The sequence below is a fragment of the Manis pentadactyla genome, chromosome 12, assembly GCF_030020395.1.
Source record: "Manis pentadactyla isolate mManPen7 chromosome 12, mManPen7.hap1, whole genome shotgun sequence".
Lineage (NCBI taxonomy): Eukaryota > Metazoa > Chordata > Mammalia > Pholidota > Manidae > Manis > Manis pentadactyla.
In genome coordinates this window covers 80762069-80789170 of record NC_080030.1, presented here as the reverse complement: position 1 = coordinate 80789170, position 27102 = coordinate 80762069, and the positions used below count along the sequence as shown (strand labels likewise).

Sequence of the window (27102 nt, the reverse complement as noted above, 5' to 3'; positions counted from 1 at the left end):
CAGCCAAGGCTGTGCTAAGAGGAAAGTATATTGCAATACAGGCCTACCTCAAGAAAGAAGAACAATCCCATATAAGCAGTCTAAACTCACAATTAATGAAATTAGAAAAAGAACAACAAATGAGGCCTAAGGTCAGTAGAAGGAGGGAGATAATAAAGATTAGAGCAGAATAAATAAAATTGAGAATAAAACAATAGAAAAAATCAGTGAAAGCAAGAGCTGGTTCTTCGAGAAAATAAACAAAATAGATAAACCCCTAACAAGACCTATCAAGAAAAAAAGAGAGTCTACACACATAAACAGAATCAGAAATGAGAAAGGAAAAATCACTATGGACACCACAGAAATACAAAGAATTATTAGAGAATACTATGAAAAATTATATACTAACAAACTGGATAACCTAGAAGAAATGGACAACTTTCTACAAAAATACAACCTTCCAAGACTGAACAAGGAAGAAACAGAAAATATGAACAGACCAATTACCAGCAATGAAATTGAATCAGTAATCAAAAACCTACCTAAGAACAAAACCCCTGTACCAGATGGCTTCACCACTGAATTTTGTCAAACATTTAGTGAAGACCTAATACCCTTTCCCCTTAAAGTTTTCCAAAAAAACAGAAGAGGAGGGAAGAATTCCAAACTCATTCTATGAGGCTAGCATCACTCCAATACCAAAACCAGGAAAAGATACCACAAAAAAAAGAAAATTACAGACCAATACCTCTGATGAACATAGATGCAAAAATACACAACAAAATATTAGCAAACTGAATTCAAAAATCCATCAAGAAGATCATACACCATGATCAAGTGGGATTCATCTCAGGGATGCAAGGATGGTACAACATTCAAAAATCCATCAACTTCATCCACCACATCAACAAAAAGAAGGACAAAAACCACATGATCATCTCCATAGATGCTGAAAAAGCATTCGACAAAATTCAACATCCATTCATAATAAAAACTCTCCACAAAATGGGTATAGAGGGCAAATACCTCAACATAATAAAGGCCATATATGACAAACCCACTGCCAACATTATACTAAACAGCAAGAAGCTGAAAGCTTTTCCTTTAAGATCGGGAACAAGACAAGGATGCCCACTCTCCCCACTTCTATTCAACATAGTACTGGAAGCCACAGCAGTCAGACAACACAAAGAAATAAAAGGCATTCAGATTGGCAAGGAAGAAGTTAAACTGTCCCTGTTTGCAGATAACATGATATTGTACATAAAAAACCCTAAAGAATCCACTCCAAAACTGCTAGATCTAATATCTGAATTCAGCCAAGTTGCAGAATACAAAATTAATACACAGAAATCTGTGGCACTCCTATACACTAACAATGAACTAGCAGAGAGAGAAATCAGGAAAACAATTCCATTCACAATTGCATCAAAAAGAATAAAATACTTAGGAATAAACCTAACCAAGGAAGTGAAAGACCTATACTCTGAAAACTACAAGACACTTATGAGAGAAATTAAAGAAGTTACCAATAAATGGAAACACATCCCATGCTCATGGCTAGGAAGAATTAATATTGTCAAAATGGCCATCCTGCCTAAAGCAATCTATAGATCAATGCAATTCCTATCAAAATACCAACAGCATTCTTCAATGAACTAGAGGAAATTGTCCTAAAATTCATATGGAACCACAAAAGACCTCAAATAGCCAAAGTAATCCTGAGAAGGAAGAAGAAAGCAGGGGGAATTATGCTCCCCAACTTCAAGCTCTACTACAAAGCCACAGTGATCAAGACAATTTGGTACTGGCACAAGAACAGACCCATAGACCAATGGAACAGACTAGAGAGCCCTGATATAAACCCAACCATGTATGGTCAATTAATATATGATAAAGGAGCCATGGATATACAATGGGGGAAATGACATCCTCTTCAACAGGTGGTGTTGGCAAAACTGGACATGCAAGAGAATGAAACTGGATTATTGTTTAACCCCACACACAAAGTAAACTCGAAATGGATTAAAGACTTGTATGTAAGTCATGAAACCGTAAAACTCTTAGAAGACAACATAGGCAAACATCTCCTGAATATAAGCATGAGCAACTTCTTCCTGAACCCATCTCCTTGAGAAAGGGAAACAAAAGCAAAAATAAACTCATGGGACTACATCAAACTAAAAAGTTTTCGTATGGCAAAGGACATCATCAACAAAACAAAAAGGCATCCTACAGTATGGGAGAATATATTTGTAAATGACATATCCGACAAGGGGCTAACATCCAAAATAATACAAAGAACTTACACACCTCAACACCCAAAAAGCAAATAACCCAATTAACAAATGGGGAGAGGATATGAAGAGGCAGTTCTCCAAAGAAGAAATTAAGATGGTCAACGAACAGACACATGAAAAGGTGCTCCACATCACTAATCATCAGGGAAATGCAAATTAAAACCACAATGAGATATCACCTCACACCAGTAAGGATGGCCAGCATCGAAAAGACTAAGAACAACAAATGCTGGTGAAGATGCGGAGAAAGGAGAACCCTCCTACACTGCTGGTGGTAATGTAAGCTAGTTCAACCATTGTGGAAGGCAATATGGAGGTTCCTCAAAGAACTAAAAATAGAAATACCATTTGACCCGGGAATGCCACCTCTAGGAATTTACCCAAAGAATACAACTTCTCAGATTCAGAAAGACATATGCACCCCTATGTTTATTGTAGTACTTTTTACAATAGCCAAGATGTGGAAGGAACCTAAGTGTCCATCTGTAGATGAATGGGTAAAGAAGAGGTGGTACATATACGCAATGGAATACTATTCAGCCATAAGAAAGAAACAAATCCTACCATTCGCAACAACATGGATGGAGATGGAGGACATTATGCTCAGTGAAATAAGCCAGGTGGAGAAAGATAAATGCCGAATCATTTTCCTCATTTGTGGAGTATAACAGTGAAGCAAACTGAAGGAACAAAATGGCAGCAGACTCAGAGACGCCAAGAATGAACTAGTGGTTACCAAAGGGGAGGGGTGTGGGAGGGCAGGTGGGGAGGGAGGGAGAAGGGGATTGAGGGGTATTATGTTTAGTACACATGGTGTGGGGGATCACGGGGAGAACAGTGTAGCACAGAAAAGGCACATAGTGGATCTCTTGCTGCACTGATGGACAGTTACTGCATTGGGGTATGTGTGGGGACTTGATAACATGGGTAAATGTAGTAACCACATTGTTTTTTTCATGTGAAGCCTTCATAAGAGTGTATATCAATCATACTTAATAAAAATTTTTTAAAAAGTAAAAAGAAAAAAAAAGGAGAGGAACCTCCTCAGCATTGTGATATCAGGACGTGGTGATCTGAGACTAAATTGCAGACATAATATTGACAAGAAGTGAGAAATGAGTGAAGGTTTTTCATCCTCTCTTCTGAGAGGTTTGGCATTGTTGGGGAGGAAAGATAAGTAACTGTAGCTTTGTTTTTATCATGGTCAAAGGGTGTGTTTTTCAGAATCAGGGAGTCCTGAGAATCATTGTAAACAGGAAGGTACCAGTGGTGGAGAAATTGAAGCTGTTAATATAGAGAGGTAAATTTGTAGCAATAAAGTTCATAGAAAATTAGCATCAAGGAAGTAAGACTACTTCTCAAAAGTGTAGGAATTAAGGAAAAGTACAAAGATTCTTTAATGTAGAGGAGAGGGAGAAAGCTAAGATTGTTCTATCTGTCCAGCCTTAATCTCACTGAGGTAGTGACTGGTAAGAGATTGAGTACTCATGGGACAAGGAGAATTAAAAAAGGTTTGTAAAAGCTGCTTTGGGATCATGTTCTGGACCAATTAGCAATGAAAACAGAGGTTGAAGTGCTTGATCCAGGTCCTGGCTGAGGTTGACAGCATGGATTCATGTGCTGCCTAGGTGGAGTGAGGGAGTGGCTCAGCAGGGGAACAGAGCGCCGGACTGGCAGCCTGCGCACCGCTGACGTAGCTGCCCTCGGCATCCAGTGGGGCAGCTGGGGTGAGCGAATCTGGGGGAAGGAAGGGTCAGGATGAAGGGCAGGTTATGGGCTAGAGAAGGAGTTGGCAGATGGAAGATGGGAGAGATGGGAGAGATGGAAGACAGCACTAGGGACAGAGAAAAGAGCATTTCAGAATTTACTATCTTGGAAATAGGACTTTAAGACCATTAATTTCTTCTTTTTAATTAATATTTATTAGCTGTTCTTTGCTCATATGGAAAATTTCTGTTTATTTGGATTAATTATGTCTTTTGAAGACCTAATGGATTATTGTAGAAAGTTTTCTGAATTAACATTCTAGAATTAACATTTCTAAAAGGACATTGATAGAAATTAAAGGAAAAGAGGAACGAGGGAAAGAATTTTTAAATGCTGATGGAAAAAATAGAAGTCTCACAGAAATTTGTTTTCTCAGGTAACTGTAGAAAATAAATATTTTTAAAGGAACAGTGAAATATGAAGAAAAATTATAAGAATTATCATAATTTACACTTGGAACTTCCCATTTGTATTTGAGAATTCAACCAAAAGAGAAATTTGTTTTAAAGTCTTACAGTACTAAGTGATGACTAGGCTAACCTTTTTATTTTTATGAATAAAACTGATATTGAAAATATCTGTAAACTGCTCTTTAAAAGTTAACATGAAAGGAACTTGATTTTATTTCTTCCAAAACAGAGAAGTTCTGGAATAAAAGTCACATCATCTGTTTCAATACTATAAGGGGTATACTTTCTTTGAACTAGAATGAAAAAATACAAAATACTAAGAACTTTTGGAATTTGGGTAAATAATTGGAAAAGCCTAGTCTGAAGCAACTCACTGAAAGCAGCTGGTAGATGTGGTATTTAGTAGTGCAAATGTTAAGCAGTTACTCTTATTGAATGAAACAAATTTTTGTTTATGTATTATGTCAACATTATGTTCTCTATACTAAAATAGTGCTATATGAAAGAATTTTAAGTCTCTCAGGAATCTTTTAATCTAGTTGATGAGGTATCTCTGCATTAGCAGTTTAGACCCAACATAAGTAGTATAGAAAATATTTCCAAAATATTTTTAAAAAGCAAAAAAAACTACTTTGACTGGAAAAGGTTGAGAAAGTTTCAAGGAGAAAGTAGTTTTTGAGCGAGTTTTTCAAGAAGGAACATGATTTGGAATGGCAGGGCATTAATGAAAATGAGAAGGAGATGGATAATAGGTATTTGAGCGAAGGAAGAAGTGAGCCTGCTGGGGAGAGCACTTAGGGTGGAATACGGTGAGAGATAAAGCGACTGAAAATGTCACATAGGATTATGAACCTTGAGTTTATGGATCTGGGTGTCGTCACTGGAACAGTCGGTTCTGTGACTCTGAGTGCTGGAGGAGCCCGAGGAGGCTGTCGCACAAGTGTCTGTTGGCTGTGCCTCACATGTGGTTCAGAGACTCAAGGGGACAGGCTAGAACAAGAGTGGCCAGTAGGGGACTTTCTGTATTCTGAGCAGGAGCAAGAGTAATTTCTTTGTCTACAAGACTATTTAAATACCAGAAATGACAGAGTATGGTAATTAACTGAATATTATGGGTAAAAACAAGAAGTAGTAAAATGATAGCTTCAATCTCTTGGTCTCTGACACATGGAAATTTATGCCTTTACCATGGAAAAAAATGGTTGAAGTTGAGATGCAAGAGTCTGTGCTTGGTTTTGGAAATGGTCTATGAAAATGATTGAGTTTAGATAAGAGATTTAGGTTGGAAATACAGAATGGATGATCTACAAGGAGGTGTTGGTTTAAGTCTTTAGATTTCACCATGAAGAAGTAGGGTCACCAAGAACTTTAAAAAATGAAATCTGTGCTTTGAAGCCTTATGTTAACTTACTAACTGTTGGCTTGCAATGATATGTAGCCTCTAATAACTGTTAGGTCTTCTCACTAGTCTATTCTTCTGATTAAGTTTTACAAAACCTTTCTGTTATAAGACACCTTATTTTTAGTCCTGTTTTCAGTGTTTTCAAAGGTACATACTTAAAGGTATATATAATAATCTACAGTATAATAGAAAAGAATCTATTGTAAACTTAAAGCCTACCTTAACATCAAACTCTACCATATTATTCTCAGGCAGACCTGAGGGCAAATCTCCCCTTCCTGATTTACCAGGAGCCCAAGACTTTCCTCATCTTAAAGTTGTACATTGAATTATCTATTAATTACATTCATCCAACAAATATTTGTTGAGCTTTTATAGGTAACTGTGGATATATAAATGAGTTTAATTTTGGATTTTTCAGTTTGAGGTACATTCAAGTAAAATTATCCAGCTGAACACAGGATATCAAAGTCTAAGTTAACAGGAGTTAGACTAGAAATACACATTTGGGGGTCAGTACATATAGTTGATAATTAAAACCATAAGCATGATTGAGATTCTGTCAGGATGCACACCCCACCCCACCCCATCCCACCCCACATAGTAGGCCAAGAGCAGAGTCATGGGAAACACCGATGTTTAAGTGCTGAGAATTCCACAAGGGAGAAAGAAGAAATGATCAGAGATTTAGGATAAGGCACAGGAAAATATGATTATCACAAAAGTCTGGCGAATAGAGGTTCAAGAAAAACAGAATTAGTGGCAGTGCAGGAAACAGCTCTAATAAGTTGAGGATTGAGTGCAGTGTTCATTGGATTTTTAGGCAGGAAATATTTTAACTTTAGAACAACAATTTTAGTAGAGTAGTGAGGACAGATGGTAAACTATAGGGAATTGAGAAATAAAGAAACTACAGACCCCGATTTCCAGCTCATTAAATGGAAAGCATAGGAAAAGCATGGGGTCAAGAGAGGACTTTTTCCCTTTAATAAGAGACTCAAACTCAGTTTTCAGATAAGAGGAGGGAACTTGTGCAGAAGAAGGAGCTGTAAATGCAGGAGGGGGAACTACTTGAGAAGAAAGGGATGAGAAAGTGGGTGCCAGCAGTAAGATGGCTTGACAGGAAGAGGAGCAAATGCCTTGTCCACCCATGCCTGAAGAACAGAGCTAACGATAGAGAGGCGGGGAGAGGGGCCAGGGGAGGACATCTGGGGGAGATCGTGCCTTGTGCCCTTACTGTTCCAGGAAGTGAGAAATGAAGAATTGAAGATTTACAAATATTGGGGAAGGTTAGGAATAGTCAGAGAGCATACTGCAAGTGGCATCTGGCCAAGCACAAAGGAATAGCAGACAGGGCGGCAATGCGGGTCTAGCTGAGTCAGATTCCATGAATGCATAGGAGTGAGGTTGTTTGTGGCTGCGGGGCCTACTCTGGGAAATCAGTAATGTTAATTCCTTTTACTTTGAATGGGTAGGTGGATGGATGATCATAAGAACAGAGAGGCAAGCAAGTTAATTTCAGAAATAAAAACCCATCTTGTATACTTCAAAGCTCAAAGCCTTTCAGTGTTTGGCCATTACTGTAAAATAAAAACGAGGATCCTAGACTAGAATTCTAAGATTTCTGACAGAAAATTCCCACCTTATCTTTCACTACACCCTAATCTGTATCACATTATACCTAAACAGGGCTTCTTGCCATTTTTTGAAGTTTTTTCCTCCCCAACTTTCATCTCAACTATTTTGCTTCTGCTATTTATTTAGCTTGTAAAAGTAACTGTTTATTGAGACTCAGTTCGGTTGTTACCTGGTCTGTGATCCCAGCCTGAAATGTATCTGTCTTTTCAACTTCTATAATTCCTTGTCTATACCACTTTTACATTACTTTTCATGCCCTTTTCATTTTTTTCAAAATATCTTAGTTTCTACTAAGTTTTAGGTTTCTTGATGGTAGAGACCATATTTTTGCCATCTTTATATTATTTCACGGTGTCAGCCAACATAATGCTTTTTTCTTTAGTAAGCATGTGGTAAAGGTAAACATTTGCTGAACAGACATTGCATTACATATTTATACTAAATAAGTAGCAGGATAAGCAACGTAAAATAAACAACATTAAAAGAAAAATGTTTTGCCTATTCTATAGGCTAATATTAAAGGTTTATTTTTAAATGTTATTTCATTAACCTCTTCAAATGTGAATGTTTTTTCTTATAGGTATGGCATGAATTGTCTTATTCAGTTTGAAGATTTTGCTAATATAAATGCATTTCGTCTCTTGAGCAAGTATCAAAACCAGTATTGCACATTCAATGATGATATTCAAGGTAATAAAATTTTTATTGCATATAGATCAAGAACATGTCCTGAAATTAGTTCATAATTTTGTAATGAATCAAATTCAATAAATGTATAGTGGATACCTTTTAAATGCCAGGAATATGTGTGTGTGTGTGTGTGTGTGTGTGTGTGTGTGTGTGTGTGTGTGTGTGTGTGTGTGTGTACACATGAAGTGGCAGAGTTAAGTCTGGGCCAGACATCATTCGGCCACAAACCCTAAAGTATTTACTTTCTGGCCATTTACAGAGTTTGCCAACATCTAAAGGATTAAATTTGAAAGAGTTGGTGAAAGTTTGAGGAGTTATGTTGTCAAGGAAGGTTTGCATTTTGGAGCAATATACATTGTTTTCAGTGTAGAGAATATATTGAATGGGAGCAAATTTAAGGGCTATTGCTGTGATCCAAATATATGATGATGGTACCTTGTTCTATGAAAATGCCAGTCAGAGAAAAATAGACAGCTGATGGTTGTTGAAGATGAGACGAGGAAAGAACCAAAGGTGGAATCTAGGTTTTTGCCTTGAAGAACTGATGGCAGGGTAGTAACTGAGAAAAATAAAATGAGAGACATTGTAACATGTAGACTGATTTGATTTGACCATTGTTAGCTGTGGATTTTGATCAATTTACTTAACTTCTCTGAGTTTTAAATTTTCTCATTTATGGCAGAAAGTTTTGAAATAGCTTCTATTCTTTTCCTTTGAAACAAAAGATAGGATCAGAAGTTTGATGAGAATGAAAGAGGTCTGAAAAAGTGCTATGTAGGGAACTAGAGAGCCAATGACTATGAAACACAAAGGATTCAGTAGTGGGTGCTGAGGATTCATTTGAAGTTGAATACCACAAATAAATATATCATAGCACCAGGCTGAGCAGCTTGAATTCAAGAGTTTAGTGATAGACAAAGCCATGATGGACAGTTGGATTTATCTATGCTGGATATCTTACCGTATTTGTGTGAAGAAAAGGCAGTGGTGTAGGTGCTAAGGTTAAGTGGTGACCCCACAGCACTTAGCTGGGTAGGGAAGAAAGTAAAGATACACACATGGACAGACAGGGCAAAAGGGCCTAGGTAGCCCCATCAGGGGTAAGAGGTTATAGACCTGTGTGCGGTGCTCTGGTGTAGTGTTTACAAGAAGGATTAGTTGTGAGTAATGGTAAGCACCAAGGTGAAACTTAAGAGGAAGGTGGCCAAAGTGGAATAAGGTAAATGCCATGGGAAATGAGGTAGTCAAAGGAAAACTGTTAATGTAAAATGGGGATGGCAATGTTTCTCTCATAGAGTTTATATTGAGGATAAAATAGTTATTCATGAAAATACCCTTTCAACTGAAATGTATTTTATAAACACAATTTTTAAAATTCACTATGTACAAGTTCTTTAGTATGACAGCTACGTAATATAATGTGTTTAAAAATGATGACTCTGTTTATACATTTTGATGCACACTAAAATAATTGGTCAGATTTTTCTTTATTCCAAATCCTTTGTGATGTGATTACATTGTTACTTTAGTGCCATTTTCATGACAAAGATAGTTATATTATTTCAACCTTGTTTTCTTTTTTGTACTGTTTCTTTTTGAGTATTTATTCCTGAGAGTGCATATTCAGAAGATTTCAGAAAGGAATTCAAGACTAATTTTAAATGTGCTATAAACCTAACTTGAAGATACAATGTACAATGATAGAGTGCCTTGATGTTGCAAGCATGGGCTTTGTACATTGGTGTCTCTAAATCAATACATTTTTCAGGGATCTCTAAAATAACCAACCACCAGTTAATTGTTGAACAAACCTATAGTGTCCTTTCTTTAATATTCTGTTGATTTTGTGGGTCCCATAGAAATGTTTATATAGAAATTAAAGACCAGTATTACATGATTTGGAGTCATTAGGCAGAATTAATAGGCATCACAGTTCAGTTTAAGAACAAGAATGCTAAATCCAAATCATCATACAAAATGAACATTTAAGAATTAGGATCAGAATTCCTATGAACTAAAGCCAAGAATTGGAGGTCAAGTCCTGGGCTGCATAAAAATTAGTCAGGAGCACAGGGACTCTGAGGCAGGAAGCCTGGGCCAAGCAAGCCCACGACTACTGCATGTAGTGCTGTCCTGAGGACCCACAGCAGAATATTACCCCCAGAAGGTCACCAGCGTGGAGACATTAATTTTTCTCCCCAACTAATCTGTCCTAAAATATAATTTGCACACATAGTCCACCTAGTTACACATAGGAGTTTTAAAGTATTACTGCCATAGCCAGCAAAAAGACAGGTGTGAGAAAAAAGGTTCTAATTTCTGACCAGAGAAAACTTTTTGTAAGTTATTTGGGTTCTGACTATAAGTGGCGAAACCATTTTGTGCACTTCTCCATTCCAAAGTAGTGTCCTTAATGACACATCTTCCCCATCTGTTTCTGTTTTATCCTTTCAACCTTATGTTTTTACCATTTTGCCCACAAATGTAATATTTTCCTCATTGTGGGAGTAGAAATTGCATTCCAGTACCAACAAAAATAATTATGTAGTTATTACAGTCTTACTATGTAAGTAAATGTTTTTACACCAGATCCTTGATAGAATATTTTTCTTTTTTAACAGATTTGATATTTAAAGACAGTATTTTATGAAAAGTATTTGATTTTAAAGAGATATATAAAATGATCTAAAATAATCTTAAGTCACAGATTTTGGTTCAAAATTTATTTAGACCTTAATAGATTCTAATTATAAATTATTTTTAACTCAAAAATATGTGTGAGTTTAATCAATTAAGAAATAGGACATTTAATTATATAATCTGGAAGCCATCAGAATTCAGCAAATTCAAGTGAAAAGAATAAGAGCCTCTAGTCATTTTAAATCAGTTGCAAAAAGAGATTTTTCTTTTCATAAGAGTCTCTTTGGAATGGCTATTCTCTAACATGACATTGTAAGTATGACATGATGTTGTATACAAAAAACCCTAAAAAATCCACCCCAAAACTACTAGAACTAATAACTGAATTCAGCAGAGTTGCAGGATACAAAATTAATACATGGAAATCTGTGACATTCCTATATACTAAAGATGAACTAGAAGAAAGAGAAATCAGGAAAACAATTCCATTCACATTTGCATCAAAAAGAATAAAATACCTGGGAATAAACCTAACCAAGGAGGTGAAAGACCTATATCCTGAAAACTACAAGATATTCATGAGAGAAATTAAAGAAGACACATCCTGTGCTCATGGATAGGAAGAATTAATATTGTCAAAATGGCCATCCTGCCTAAAGCAATCTATAGATTCAATGCAATGCCTATCAAAATACCAACAGCATTCTACAATGAACTAGAACAAATAGTTCTAAAGTTCATATGCAACCGCAAAAGACCTCAAATAGCCAAAGCAATTCTGAGAAGGAAGAATAAAGCTGGGGGGATTACGCTCCCCGACTTCAAGCTCTACTACAAAGCCACAGTAATCAAGACAATTTGGTACTGGCACAAGAACAGACCCATAGATCAATGGAACAGAATAGATAGCCCAGATATAAACCCAACCATATATGGTCAATTAATATACGATAAAGTAGTCATGGATATAAAATGGGGAAATGACAAGCCTCTTCAACAACTGATGTTGGCAAAACTGGACAGCTACAGGCAAGAGAATGAAACTGGATTACTGTCTAACTCCATACACAAAATAAACTCAAAGTGGATCAAAGACCTGAATGTAAGTCACAAAACCATAAAACTCATAGAAGAAAACATAGGCAAAATTTCTTGAATACACACATGAGCAATTTTTTCCTGAACACATCTCCTTGGGTAAGGGAAACAAAAGCAAAAATGAACAAATGGGACTACATCAATCTAAAAAGCTTCTGTACAGCAAAGGACACCATCAATAGAACAAAAAGGCATCCTACAATATAGGAGAATATATTTGTAGACAGGTTATCCAATAAGGGGTTAACATCCAAAATTTATAAAGAACTCACATGCCTCAACACCCAGAAAGCAAGTAGCCCGATTAAAAAATGGACAGAGGATCTGAACACACACTTCTCCAAGAAGAAATTCAGATGGCCAACAGATGAAAAGATGCTCCACATCGCTAGTTATTAGGGAAATGCAAATTAAAACCACAATGAGATATCACCTCATACCATTTACGACGGCCAACATCCAAAAGACAAGGAGAAACAAATGCTGGTGAGGATATGGAGAAAGGGGAACCTTCCTACAGTGTTGGTGGGAATGTAAATTAGTTTAACCACTGTGGAAAGCAATATGGAGGTTCTGCAAAAAACAAAAATGGAAATACCATTTAACCCGAAATTCCACTCCTAGGAATTTACCCGAAGAAAACAAGATCCCAGATTCAGTGAGACATATACATCCTATGTTATCGCAGCACTATTTATAATAGCCAAGATATGGAAGCAACCTAAGTGTCCATCAGTAGATGAATGGATAAAAAAGAAATGGTACATATACACAATGGAATATTATTCAGCCAGAAGAAGAAAACAAATCCTACCATTTGCAACAACATGGATGGAGCTAGAGGGTATTATGCTCAGTGAAATAAGGCAGGCAGAGAAAGACAAATACCAAATGATTTCCCTCATTTGTGGAGTATAACAACAAAGCAAAACTGAAGAAACAAAACAATAGCAGACTCACAGACTCCAAGAAGTAGACACTCCAAGGAGGTGGGTGGTGGGTGGGGAGGGATGGAGAAGGGTATTATGGGGCATTATGATTAGCACACATAATGTAGAGGCATCACAGGGAAGGCAGTATAGCACAGAGAGTATAAATAGTGACTCTATAGCATCTAACAACGCTCATGGACAGTGACTGCAGTGGGGTTTTAGGGTGGAACTTTATAATGTGGGTAAATGTAATATCCACAGTGTTGCTCATGTGAAACCTTTATAAGATTGTTTATCAATGATCCCTTAATAATAATAATAATAATAAGTAAATAAATAAAAACATGGAAGAGACACCCAGGTATTCAATAATTATCATTTCTTGAGTTCTTGTTTATCACTTTCAAATCCTATAAAAAGAAATAACTAAACCGAGGATTGGAAATAACAAATGATCTGATGGTGAAATGTTTAATTTCTGTTTGGTACTTGGCATACATAGCCCTTCATCATTGTGTCATTTACCCAACCTATCCTAATCTAGGCTTTGTGGGTTTTTTTTTTTTTACCAAATAAGAGTGTTTAAAGTTTCTCTAGGCTTTACTTACCTAGCTAAGTGATCTAGGAATCATTGTAATAGAATGTTACTATAGAGGGGTAAAATACAGGTACAGCTGGGAAGTATTTTAAGAAGCTGAAAAGTTTTATTTCAGACATGAACCATAAAGAAATTGAGCTGTGTAACTATGTTCAAAGCTTGGTGATCTGTGAAAACTTATATGGAAAAGTAATAAAGTTAGAACTGATGAAATCTCTAATGACCACAAAGTATGATGAGGAAAATTCAGTTTTTATCCTAAATATGTTTTACATTAAGTTTGTCCTGCACTTTTGTCACCAATGATTATCATAGATAGGAAGCCAATCAGAGAATGCAATAACAGCAGACTTTAATTTCTATTAACTGTTAATTTTTCAAGTTGACACTTAAAATGTTAAATTCCAAATGTATCAAAAACATCATTATCACCAACACCATTATCAGGAAGCATTTACTATGTGCCTACTTTGTTTAGAAGGGATTGGTAATAGATTTCAGAGCCCCAAAACTAATTAGTAATTAGTATTAGAATCTAATAGCGTTCAGTAACTGTCTTTTATCTCACACAGTACAACTATTTTACAGTTCAGGACACTGATCTAAAAAATAATCTCTGTAAATTCATTCAGCTAGTAAACAATTTAAGCTGGAATCCACATAAAAATCTAAACTCCATGCATCACCAAATTTAGCCACAGAATCTTCGCTTTTGAAAGTCAGGAATAGCAGTAAGCTGATATCTTAAAATATCGATGTTAATAGCCTGAGAATTTTACCTCATAGAAAGCATGGGATCACACAACTGTGGATAGCCTTTCTGTACCAGGTAACCTGTTGTGTAATGATTTCAGGGTATGAATAATGATTTGAGGCTCAGAGTATGGCAGGATCTGTTTGAGAATTGCTCAAGGATATTCATCACTTGTTTCAGGAACAGCATCTGTTGCCGTCGCAGGCATCCTTGCAGCTCTGCGAATAACCAAAAAGAAACTGTCTGATCAAACCATACTATTCCAAGGAGCTGGAGAGGTACCTGTCTTAAGTAATACTTCTGTTCCCCTAAACTAATGCATATAGAATTCATTTTAATCTTTCATTAATTTGAAGTTTGAGGTATTTTTTCAAATTTTTACTATATTGCAATTACAGATTTTATGAAAAGGTTCCCAAACTGAGTATTGAGGCATACTAATTTTTCTTAGGAAACTTTAATATAGAGTTATAGAGGTATTTTCACAGTTATCCCTTTGGAAGAGTATTATATAGTGCTGTTGTTTTTGCTATGCATTCTTAAGGTGTCATACAGGAACAAGAGATTTCCAATGTTTGATCATTTTCAGTTTTTAAGCTACTTAAACTGATGCTAACTTTTAGTATCCTCCAGTGTCACATACAAAAATTTTCTTAATGTGACTTACAATTCAGTATACACATATATAAATATATACAAGTTTTTAAGAAAAAAATGTTTTGAATTGGAGATTCATTGTGCATTATAACTGTTCAAATGCACAAGAATCAAAACATTTTATGTTGGAAAAAGATGGCAGCTGGACAAAATTGCACTGTTTTGTTATCTTTTCTGTATTTTTATCATTTAAAGGAATAAAACTAGACTGTAGTTACAGTTTTCACCTCAAAATAGAAATTAAAATGTCAGTTGAATTTGAGTTCCTTGTGAGAAAACTAGCAAAATCTGTTTAGAGTTATAGAATGTAATAAATGGAGAAATACTTTGTTGTGTATATATTAAGAAGCTTTAAATTTTTAAATTTAATATGAATGTGAATAAATGTATCACACTGGTGGAAATTCTGTATATTTTGTTGGTTTTGATTTTACTTATTCTTAAAATAAAACAAAATACATGAAACCAGAATTAAACACCAGATACAAACATGTGAAAGTATTCAGAATGTAAATCACAAGTCCATTTTCACATTGAAATAAAAATAATCAAAGCTAAGTCATAGCTCACTAAAATTTGACTTTTTTTGTTTCTATGATTGTTACATACTGCACTTAATTTTAATAAACTTATTTGATTTTCTAAAGGGTTTTGATGAATGGCACAGGCCCGTTTTCAATACTCAGCGATTCAGAGGCATTCATGGTTGGGTGATTGAAAACCGGTACATGTTTGTCCCTGAAGAGGCTTTGGAAAATTCACAAGTTATCCCCAAATTTATCAAATACCAAAGAAGTTGGTTATTCTAATCTTGCAAGAAATTTCACAGTGCTTTCTTTGTCCAAATTATGATAATAAATAAATGCTTGGGAACAGAGATTTTGTGTACTTCTTTCTATTGCCTAATTGGTCAAGTTCCCATCCAAATGAGTAGGCTTCATTCTTCAAATTCAGTTAGAGGAATTTGAGCCCAGCAATGAACAATACAGCCCAATAAGCAAGGTTGACCAATTGATTATTTTAAATTCAATGTTTTGTTGTTGGAGCGAACCTAATTGTATTAACAGAATTAAAGATACTGACAATCAAGGATATCACTGCTTTATCTGTGGCCAAATAAAAATAGCAAGCCATATAATAGTGGTTCCGTTGGAATAAGAAGAGTAAGTAATTGTCATTTAGCTTAACCCAAATGTGACAAAAATACTTCGCTTCCAGTATAAATGAATGAATATAACTCTTTAGGTCAATAGCTGGAGCAATTTTGTACTTGATTAACAAAGATAAAACGGGGTGAGATGTAACTCTTGTAGATATTACATAGAACAACTTTTAACAATTCTGTTTATATAACTTCTTACTTAGGCTGCCTTAGGGATTGCACACCTGATTGTAATGGCCATGGAAAAAGAAGGCTTACCAAAAGAGAAAGCGATAAAGAAAATATGGCTGGTTGACTCAAAAGGATTAATAGTTACGGTAAGAATTTATCACTTTTAACCAGAATAAAAATCAGTATGCCATTCTGGATGCCCATCTGAAAGACCAATAGTATTCCTACTCACCCCACCCCAACACTGTGTTCAAAGACATGTCATACAATAATACTGAGACTTTCCTGTATAAAGGAAAAAACTATCTCAGTTATAGAACCAGCCTGTGATGAGAGTAGGCTCCATCCAACTCTATGGGTTGCAGTTCACTTGAATTAATTTCCAAGTGAGGTAATTTAATATTGATATAGATGAAGCCTAGGCATAACTCCTTTTATGAAGGGATATGTGTCAAATTGCATAGTAGCTGAATGATAGGAGGAAAAAAATGGAATAGCTACTCTCTCTCAACCAGATTCTTGAGGATTTGAATGGGAATTTCTGAGAAGAGCTTTAATAAATGAGTTATTGCAATGTTAACTTGCTTGACTTTGTTTCTCCAGCTATAATAGAAATAATAGTACCAATTTCATGGGGTTATAGGGAGAACTAAGAACAGTAGGTTGGTGACCATATTGCTACACAGTTATAAAGTGTTATTACTTCTGCCATCTGTGCACATCTATCACTTTCATCAAATCCTATAAAAATATATGTAAATCCCCTTTCTATATGAAGACGAATTTTAAAAATAACTGTGAAATAAGTGGTGTCTTTAGGAATTTAATATAGAAACAAATGTGAATGTGTATAAACTTTCTGGAAACTGTTTTATGTATATCCAGAGCCTTTATAATTTCATGCATCTGACCCAGTGTTTTCAATCCTAAGACTCTATCCTGTAGAGATAGAGATGTGTACAGTGTTTCATGTTTGAGGATGTTATTACAGCATTATTTACAACAGTGATATGTTTTATCATTCATTTATTATAATAGTGCTATGTCATACTTGAATGAAGGATAATTGTGAAATAAATTGTGGAATAGTCACTTGAGTATAATATACAGGCTTAATGTTGTTTACAAAGAACTAAATAACATGAAGTATTAGTAATATAATATTAAGTGAAAAGAGGAAAACAATGTTATGTGTAACTTTTGTTTAAAAAATTGAGTTGCGTGTAAAAGTCATAGAAGGAAATACATCAAATATATATTATTTTGAAACATTATTTTTAATGCCTTTCTGTATTTCCAAATTCTCCTTAGTATTTGTTCCTTTAAAGCTAGGAAAATATGTTTTAAAAAAAAATTAATATAGATAAACTTAGCCTTAAAAGAAAAAAAGTGCATAATTTTTATAGCAAATGAGTATCTATAAAGCAGTGCAATTAGAGAGAAAGTACTTATATAACATCTCCTGAGAGCCAAATAATAATTTTATTAATTTCATTAACTTGCAGTGTAATCGCTTATAATATAAAAACAAAGTTTAAAATTTCTTGGCTTAAAAATTGCTGTTGCTTTGAAGAATCAGCATAACTAAAAAGTTTTACACTGTGGCCCTGTGTGTGACACACACTGTGGTCATGAAATAACATTTACTGGATGAAATTGCCTTTGGATTGAGCATTGTACTGTCTTTTGGGGACACAGTAAGGCTTGATCTCAGTAGACTTACAACTTAGTGGGAAGAATTCAAATAGGCCAAGTATTACAGTTCTGCATAAAATATTACAGAAGTATGTCCTGGTGCCAGGGGTGCACAGGCTCTCAGCTGCACTAAAGAGAGTAATGGGACTCTTTCAGCTAAGTTTGAAAGGAAGAGTTAGGAGTTTATCTGGAGTCTCCGTGGATATCTTAAACTTCTTATATTCAAAACTGGAATAAGGGAAGGAGAATGGCAAGTTTACTGTGAAATATTGATTGAAGCTAAGGGTGATGTCTTTTGTCTCTGTAATCTTCAAAGCCCTATATAGTGTCTAACACTTAACTGCAATTATTTGCTAATAAATGAATTAATTAATGAATGTCCTTCCAGGCAGAAGAGCATTTGCAAAATAAAATTTTTGTATAAGAGACATTTTGGGATTAGGTTTGAAGGGAAGAAGATGACAGGTGACAAAGGTTTTTCTAAATCTTGAAAATGAACAATTGAATCTTATACGCGGGAGGGGGGTTGCCTCTTGTCATGCAGATGGCATTGTGGAGGATGGAGTGAAATGAGGCAAAACTGAGAAAAGGAAACTAGTCACAAAGCTCATGCAATAATACAGGTGAAAAATAACTGGGGCCTGAAATAAAGCATTGACTATGTGGGTGAGTGAAAGAAGTTTGATTCAGTAGATATTTAGGGAATAGCATTGTCATGCTTAGTGAACAATTAAATATAGAGGGAGTAGTAGGGTAGAGTAGAGGAAGCAATCTAGCAAGACTTGTTGGGTGTCTTGATAAGAGATGTGGCTGTTAATGTAGAAAAGGAATAAAAGGTAGCTCAGTTTAAGGGAAAGATAATGAGATCAGTTCTGGATATAGCAAGGTTAAGGTCTGGAGACCTCAGTTAGAGATGTCTCCTTGGCAGTTGTACATACAAGACTGACATCTCTCCTCAGGGTGAGGATCTGGGCTCTGGAGATAGAGATTTGGATCATTAGCATTTTAGTAAATAGAGCTAGGCAAAAAACTATGCAAATCATACTGTGCTTAGGGATGTAGTACACTCAAGAATCCCAAGAAAGTGAGTCTATGATTGTGGTTTTCTTTTGTGATTTCTCATGACACTTTTATGTGAAATCTCCGTAAAATACACACACACACATACACACACACACACACATATATATGTATGTATTTTAACATCTCAAATAATATTAACATGGACTTACTGACTTAGACTCAAAATTCCATGGATTACTGTACTTGGAATAACTGTGAAGTTGTTGCCTGGACCTAATCAGTCACTCTTACTTCATGTTTTTCACTTGCCAAAATAAAGAACTCCATATAGTCTGCTTGCCAAGATAAATAAAGTTACATTTTAAAAGATTGATATATTTGTAATAGCCTGTACATTATTTAACATAAAAGAAACATATGAAGCTTTAATTAAACAGTTTTTCTTTTGTGTTTTTAAAAGGTCAAAATTATTGTTACTTTCTGTTGTAGAATTAATAAGTCATAGAATAACTAGTAAATTAGTATAGTCTTGCTTTCAAATTTACATGACTTTATGTGTTGTTATCCTTTATCCTTTGTACTCTTACAATATCTCCTTTTAATTTTGTTAACTTGCAGTGTAATTGTTTATAATATGTAAAAAATATACCTTATATGTAATCATAAATCTTTATTATGTAAGCAATGTAATTGTTTATAATATGTAAAATATATCATAAGGCTTTATGATTATATATATGACTTTATGATATTTTTTTACATATTATAAACAGTTACATTGCAAGTTAGTGAAACTCCTTTACTCCTTAAAGCCTTAACAACAAAAACCAAAAAGCACACTGTGAGGTAAGCTCATTTATGATGTTATATTATCATCAGACTAAATAATTATTATTCTAACATGTTCTCTGTTTTCATTTTCAATATTACTATAGTATTTTCTATCACTTTCTCATATCTATATGTGCAGTGAAAAGAGTTTGTGCTATAAATATCAATATTTTAAATCAATATCATAGGTTTATTTAGACTGATTATTTGGTCACTGATAACATTAAAATAATTTAGTATTTTATAGTGAGAAACAATTGACATATCTGTTTAGACAGCTGGTACTTAATACATTTAACATAAATGGGCTGATACTTGGAAATCTTTCCAAAATAAAAATTAGAGAGAGAATAAATGCAGTAAAGAAAGGATGAAAAAGGCACATTGCCAGCATGACTAGTATTTGCATTTCACAATGATAATTTGGAGCATTTTCAGGGAGGACAAGAAGCCACAAAACAAACCAATCCAGACTTAATATATTCCCCAAATAATGGTAATAAATGGTAAGACAGAAAACTCAAAATAAAAAGGTAGGATATTAATAGATAATATCAAGGAAAGACTTCATCTAACCCACAATAAGAATACAGAATTTTGTTTTGATTTTAGTTTTATTTTGTTCTGCCTTAAATAATTCTTTTTTCAATTATTCATTTTTATTTTTTGCTTTATAGTTAGATATTCAGTTCCTGTAGAAAGAGATAGTGAGTAAAGAAAGCTTATATGTTGTGAGCATAGTTTTGACAACACAGTTATTTCCTTCTTGGAAACTTGATTTTAGGTCTAGGACTTGAAACCATGCTGAATAGAAAAGTTTTCCTTTCCTCTGGGGTTTTTATTAGAATTTCAGCCAGTGATACTATCACCTCCTTGAATGATGGTTAACATACTTCATACATGTTAGTTTTTTTTTTTTAATTCTAATTTCTAAGAGACATTGAAGCTTGGTGAAGAGTACCCGACTTAATTTTTTTCTCCCTCTTTTCCATTTCACATAGAGTATGATCAATGTATATGTAGGTATTAAAAATAGCAGAGCAAAAAGATTATATACAAGAGTCTTTCGAACAATTATGAATATTTATTTTTAACAATACAAAATTAAATATTAATGGAGTTAACCATCTATTATCATAAATTATGGTCTTTCTGCACCCTTTGTTATTCTCTAACATGGAGAAACTTTTGTCACATTATCTTCTTTTAATCTTTAACAAGCATGAAGTGCTATTGACAGGACACTTGCAAGGCTCCACCCACAGACCTGAAGGGGCCAGGTTCAACTCTGACACACTAATGGTATAATAATAAAAACAGGCCAGTAAGTTGAATCACAGTGTTGTATACTTGAAATCAATATAATACTGTGCATCAACTATACTTAAATTTTAAAAATATTTAAAAACATTTTCACTTAATATAATTAAAATTCTGAAGGTTATATTTAACTAGTCTAAATCTAATATACTGGAAAAACACAGCTTATCATATAAGTAATCAAGGGCTTTCCGGATACATTGATTCTGAAGATTATTTTCTGGTTAGTTTAATAAAATCCGTTGTAAAGGTGTTTTGAGCTAAATTTCTGGCTTGTCAGACAAACAAAGCAGAATGTAAAGTTTAATTTTGCCCATATATAATGCTGATCTCCATCCAAATAAAATAAAATAAAGAGTTAAAAAAAAAAACAGGTCAGTAAATGGAGTAGGTTGTCCAAGCAGGCATGGGTGAAAGGTAGGCACATGTGCAAGTTTTTTTAATGCCTGTGTGTAGGGAGGAAAACATATTTATCAGTGGCAAGCTATAATCAATTGTTTATACCTATCCTGGACTATGGAATGCTAACCCCAAATCTTGGCAATCTTTGCCACCTATCCCCCCCAGACCCACCAGAACCTTTTGAGAAAGGTAATAATTCAGTATGGTTTTATCTTGCATCTTGTACTAAGAATCAGCACAAAATAAGAGGGGAGGGGAGTTTAAAGAAATAATAACAGTCAAAAGAAATTCCCAGCTGTCCATAATACATTTGCTGTAATTAGAGATTCTTAAAAAGAGAAACACCATAGAATTTGGGATTTCTAAGATAAGAAATGTACTATGCCAAAATAAGGCAAAAAGCATTTCAACAGGGGACCCTGGAATGGGAGAATGAAGGGAAACCAAATTTTCTTTATCCATATCCAAATGAAGTGATTGGCATGAAGAATATGGGTTCCAAATTAGATTTTGAAAAGAGGAGAAAAATGAGCCATTAGTACAGAAGGTAGATGTCTAATAGTAAAGGCAGTTGCCTTAATATTACGAGATCTAGAGAACATCACATTCTGATAGTTCTTTAATCTAAACCAGATAATTACATCAACTTTGAAAATGATATAGAAAATACTTTGGGACATGTTTATTTTTGTCTCCTGTCTCCTGTTTTGGCAAGTAGAGCCTTTCAGGAATGCTCATATTACAATCTCATGATTCCTGGCCTTCTTTCAGTATTCTCTTGGTGTTCCCAAATCACAACCAAGAATCAAACCTTTGGGGAGTGAGACTGGGTAGTTTATTTTTCTTACTGGATGAGTGTCCTCTGGTCAAGGTCTGGCTGTGGTGTCGAGGAGCTGCCAGTGCCGTTAAGATGATGAACAGAGTGAGATGTTCACGAAGAAAGCATAACGCCTTTTCCTTTCACACAGTGTTTCTCTATCTTCGTCACGATTTGCTTCTCATTCCAGGAAATCAGGGAGTTTAAACCACATTAAATATTTTTCTTTGTGTATCAGGTTGTCAATGAAGAAAAGCAAAAAATCACAGATACTAGAAATAAGTGATTGCCAATTTACATTATTCTGTAGCTTCCCTTCTTTAGAAGTCATCTTTTTATACTTTTTTGAAAACATATCATATGTGTTTAGAAAATGCATCTGATAGAGACCTGACAAGTCATTCTCAAAACTCAAAACTGGTTATTCAGTCATTCTAATCACCTGGGAAGCTTTAAAAAAACTACGGATTCCAGGCCCTCCCCCTGAAATTTAGTTAGAATATCTGGAAGCAGGGCTTAGGAATCTATTTTTCATCAGATGAGTCTAGTGCTCCATTAGTTGGAAAGTCCAGATATGGTTCATTTTCATCAGCTCTGTTGTCATCACCAATCCAAACCATTTTGTAGATGGAGATACCAACATCCATGGAAGTATGAAAGGACTTACCCAAAGTCATGAGTGAATGCAAGAGCCTGTGGACTCTGCTTTCCTGTGTTCTGTCACCGACCTTTATAGATGGCATTGTCTGTGTCTAACTGGGGGCTTTTCTTTACTTCTCTGGATATCATTAAAAGTTTTCAAAACTAACAAATTTAGTTGCTGTTAGTATTAAAATGCATTTTGCTGCTAGTTATTTATTCATGTTCCCAGCCAGCAAAATTTATCACAATCTAAACTAATGATATATATTGACAACAATCAACATCTGTGAAGACAACATTGTAAAATCTATTTAAAATTTTTAAAAAATTGCTGTTTTGAATAATCTGGGACACTGTAGTCAGGAAAATACTTTGAGTCACTGAGTTAAGAAAATGGAGATTATGTCTTTCACTTTCAGATTATTCAGCATCTTTCAAATTCATTTCACATTATGGATTTATAGGTCCACATTCGATATAAGCAGATGAGAGCCTCTTCTCTTATTTACATGCTTCTTGTAGCAGCAGTACAATCCATATTGTACCAGGTTGAATTTGGTTATTTCAGCTGCTAATAAAATCATTTATAGGACTTTTACTTTTATGCTAGTTTTATTTTCTCAAGTGGGTGGCTCCTTCTTGGCATGGTAATGTAATGAAAGTGAATAGAGTTCCATTTTTAGGGAGACCATATGCAAATTTATTTACAACTGTATACTAAAAGCAGTTTGAACATACTTTCACTGTTGTGTTGTTCATCAGTAGTCAAATAGTCAAGAATTGGTTGTTTCCTGAGACTGGGAATACCCAGGTGCTTTCAGCAAGCTTTTACTGTGAGCTACTACTTCTTCTGTTATATGCTGTGGGTCATGCTGCTTTACCATGGATTGTGTGGAATCTTATTGTTTGGTGAGCCAAGCATTGTTTAAAACCAACAAATCAGGGCATGTTTTCCTCTTAAAGTATTTTTAGTATTTCCTATTCTTACTCTGTTAGTAATTCTGAAAATCTTATTAATCTTCTTTTCTCTTACAATCCTTTCAATGGGGTTTCTGATTTCTATTTCAAAGTAAACCACAGTTAGAGATTAATTATAGTATTTTACTGCTAATAAGAAAGGAACCATAATACTAAAATGCATTAATATAACATTGAAAGCAAGATCTAGGAAGTATGGTAATTCCTTGACTATATTCAACATCAGCTGTTCCTTTGATGAGCTCAGTTCTCAGCTCTGTGGTATTTACAAGGCGACAAGAGCATCTGAGATTTCAGAGCCGAGCTTCCTCACTGATTATAGGGAACAACGGCGGGTCCAATTATATCAAAAGCGTTGGGGTTCCTTACCTGGGAGAGGAGATGATGTGATTGAATATCTATTTTCAAATCTATGAAAGATTATTTAAGGGCAATGGTACAAAGTAGAAAAATAAATAATTAAATTGAAGTAAAGAGAAATTTGGTTGGGAATAAAAAAAAATTACTGTTTAAGTATAGAAAAATGGTAGCATTCTACATTATTGTGACTCTTTTAAAATGTACAGCCACCTTCTTGATTTTAATGGTTTGGTAGCTGGCCCTCCCAGAAGATAAGGACTTGTCAAGGCAGAGTTTCTTCCTGATTGTGCCTGCACTAACTTCAGATAAGAAGAGACTACTAGCTGAAATGTATGTATTGGTTAGATTTTAGGTTAAACTGCTGTACAAGCAGACTACAAAATATGGTAACTTTAAACAAGTTAAATTGTATTTCTTTGTCACCTAACAGTGACTATTTATTCATGTCCCCGAGACTTGAATAAAGGAGGCAGACCTGAGACTTATCTGCTCTCCATCATCGGTCTCTGGGTGCAGAGAAGCTTTCTAGCTCTTGCTGTCTCTAAACCAGCTGGGGAGAGACATGCAAAATGGGCTGGGGGTGCACGCCTCATTCCACTTTCAAGATAAAACCCGGAAGTTGCACACGTTACTTCAACTCCATCTTTTTGGCTAGGAGGTAGTTTCATGTCACTACAGGCTGCAACGAGGTTAAGGAAGAAATTCTTCACTGGGTGGCCATCTGGTTGGCTAAAACTGGGCAATCTTATTATTAAAAAGTTAAAAAATCTAAGAGATGAAAACCTATATGCTAACAAGCTGAAAAACCTAGGAGAAATGGACAACTTCCTAGGAAAATACAACCTTCCAGGACTGACCCAGAAAGAAACAGAAAATCTAAACAGACCAATTACCAGCAACGAAATTGAAGCACTAATCAAAAAACTTCCCAAGAACAAAATCCCAAGGTCAGATGAATTTACTTCAGAATTTTATCAGACATACAGAGAAGACATAATACCCATTCTCCTTAAAGTTTTCCAAAAAAATAGAAGAGGAGGGAATACTCCCAAACTCATTCTAAACCAGGCAAAGACCCCACCAAAAAAGAAAACTACAGACCAATATCCCTGATGAACGTAGATGCAAAAATGCCCAACAAAATATTAGCAAACCGAATACAAAAATACATCAAAAAGGATCATACACCATGACCAAGTGGGATTCATCCCAGGAATGCAAGGATGGTACAACATTCAAAAGTCCAACAACGTCATCCACCACATCAACAAAAAGAAAGACAAAAGCCACATGATCATCTCCAAAGATGCTGAAAAAGCATTTGACAAAATACAACATCCATTCATGAAAAAAACTCTCAACAAAATGGGCATAGAGGGCAAGTACCTCAACATAATAAAGGCCATATATGATAAACACACAACTAACATCATACTGAACAGCGAGAGGCTCAAAGCTTTTCCTCTGAGATCGGGAACAAGACAGGGATGCCCACTCTCCCCACTGTTATTCAACATAGTACTGGAGGTCCTAGCCACAGCAATGAGACAAAACAAAGAAATACAAGAAATCCAGATTGGTAAAGAAGAAGTCAAACTGTCACTATTTGCAGATGACATGATATTGTACATAAAAAACCTTAAAGACTCTACTCTAAAACTACTAGAACTAATATTGGAATTCAGCAAAGTTGCAGGATACAAAATTAACACACAAAATCTGTGGCTTTCCTATACACCAACAGTGAACTAATAGAAAGAGAAATCAGGAAAACAATTCCATTCACAATAGCATCAAAAAGAATAAAATACATAGGAATAAACCTAACCAAGGAAGTGAAGGATCTATACCCTGAAAACTACAAAACACCCTTAAGAGAAATTAAAGAGGTCACTAACAAATGGAAACTCATCCCATGCTCTTGGCTAGGAAGAATTAATATTGTCAAAATGGCCATCCTGCCCTAAGCAATATACAGATTTGATGCAATCCCTATGAAATTACCAACAACATTCTTCAAAGAACTGGAACAAATAGTTCAAAAATTCATATGGAAACACCAAAGACCCCAAATAGCCAAAGCAATCCTGAGAAGGAAGAATAAAGTGGGGGGGATGTGGCTCCCCAACTTCAAGCTCTACTACAAAGCCACAGTAATCAAGACAATTTGGTACTGGCACAAGAACAGAGCCACAGACCAGTGGAACAGAATAGAGACTCCAAACATTAACCCACATTAACCCAAACATATATGGCCAATTAATATACGATAAAGGAGCCATGGACATACAATGGGGAAATGACAGTGATTTTTTTTTTTTGGTATCATTAATCTACAATTGCATGAAAGACATTATGTTTACTAGGCTCCCCCCTTCACCAAGTCCCCCACAACATACCCCTTCACAGTCACTGTCCTTCAGTGTAGTAAGATGCTGTAAAATCACTACTTGTCTTCTCTGTGTTGCACAGCCCTCCCTGTGCCCCCCGACACTATACATGCTCATCATAATGCCCCCTTTCTTTTTCCCTGCCCTTATCCCTCCCTTCCCACCCATCCTTCCCAGTCCCTTTCCCTTTGGTAACTGTTAGTCCATTCTTTGGTTCTGTGATTCTGCTGCTGTTTTGTTCCCTCACTTTTCCTTTGTTCTTATACTCCACATATGAGTGAAATCATTTGGTACTTGTCTTTCTCCACCTGGCTTATTTCACTGAGCATAATACCTTCTAGCTCCATCCATGTTGTTGCAAATGGTAGGATTTGTTTTTTTCTTATGGCTGAGTAATATTCCATTGTGTATATGTACCACATCTTCTTTATCCATTCATCTAC

The 27102-nt window shown here is 35.2% G+C and overlaps 1 protein-coding gene across 2 annotated transcripts in view; it reads left to right on the top strand.

Moving 5' to 3' along the window:
- ME1 (malic enzyme 1) overlaps nt 1-27102 on the top strand; it is a 235895-nt gene that overhangs the window by 179061 nt on the left and 29732 nt on the right. For both annotated transcript variants that reach the window (XM_057489334.1, XM_057489335.1), the window contains exons 7-9: nt 8080-8189; nt 14392-14489; nt 16234-16347. In XM_057489334.1, the coding sequence (XP_057345317.1) occupies nt 8080-8189; nt 14392-14489; nt 16234-16347 (322 nt within the window). The remainder of the gene's footprint in view (nt 1-8079; nt 8190-14391; nt 14490-16233; nt 16348-27102) is intronic.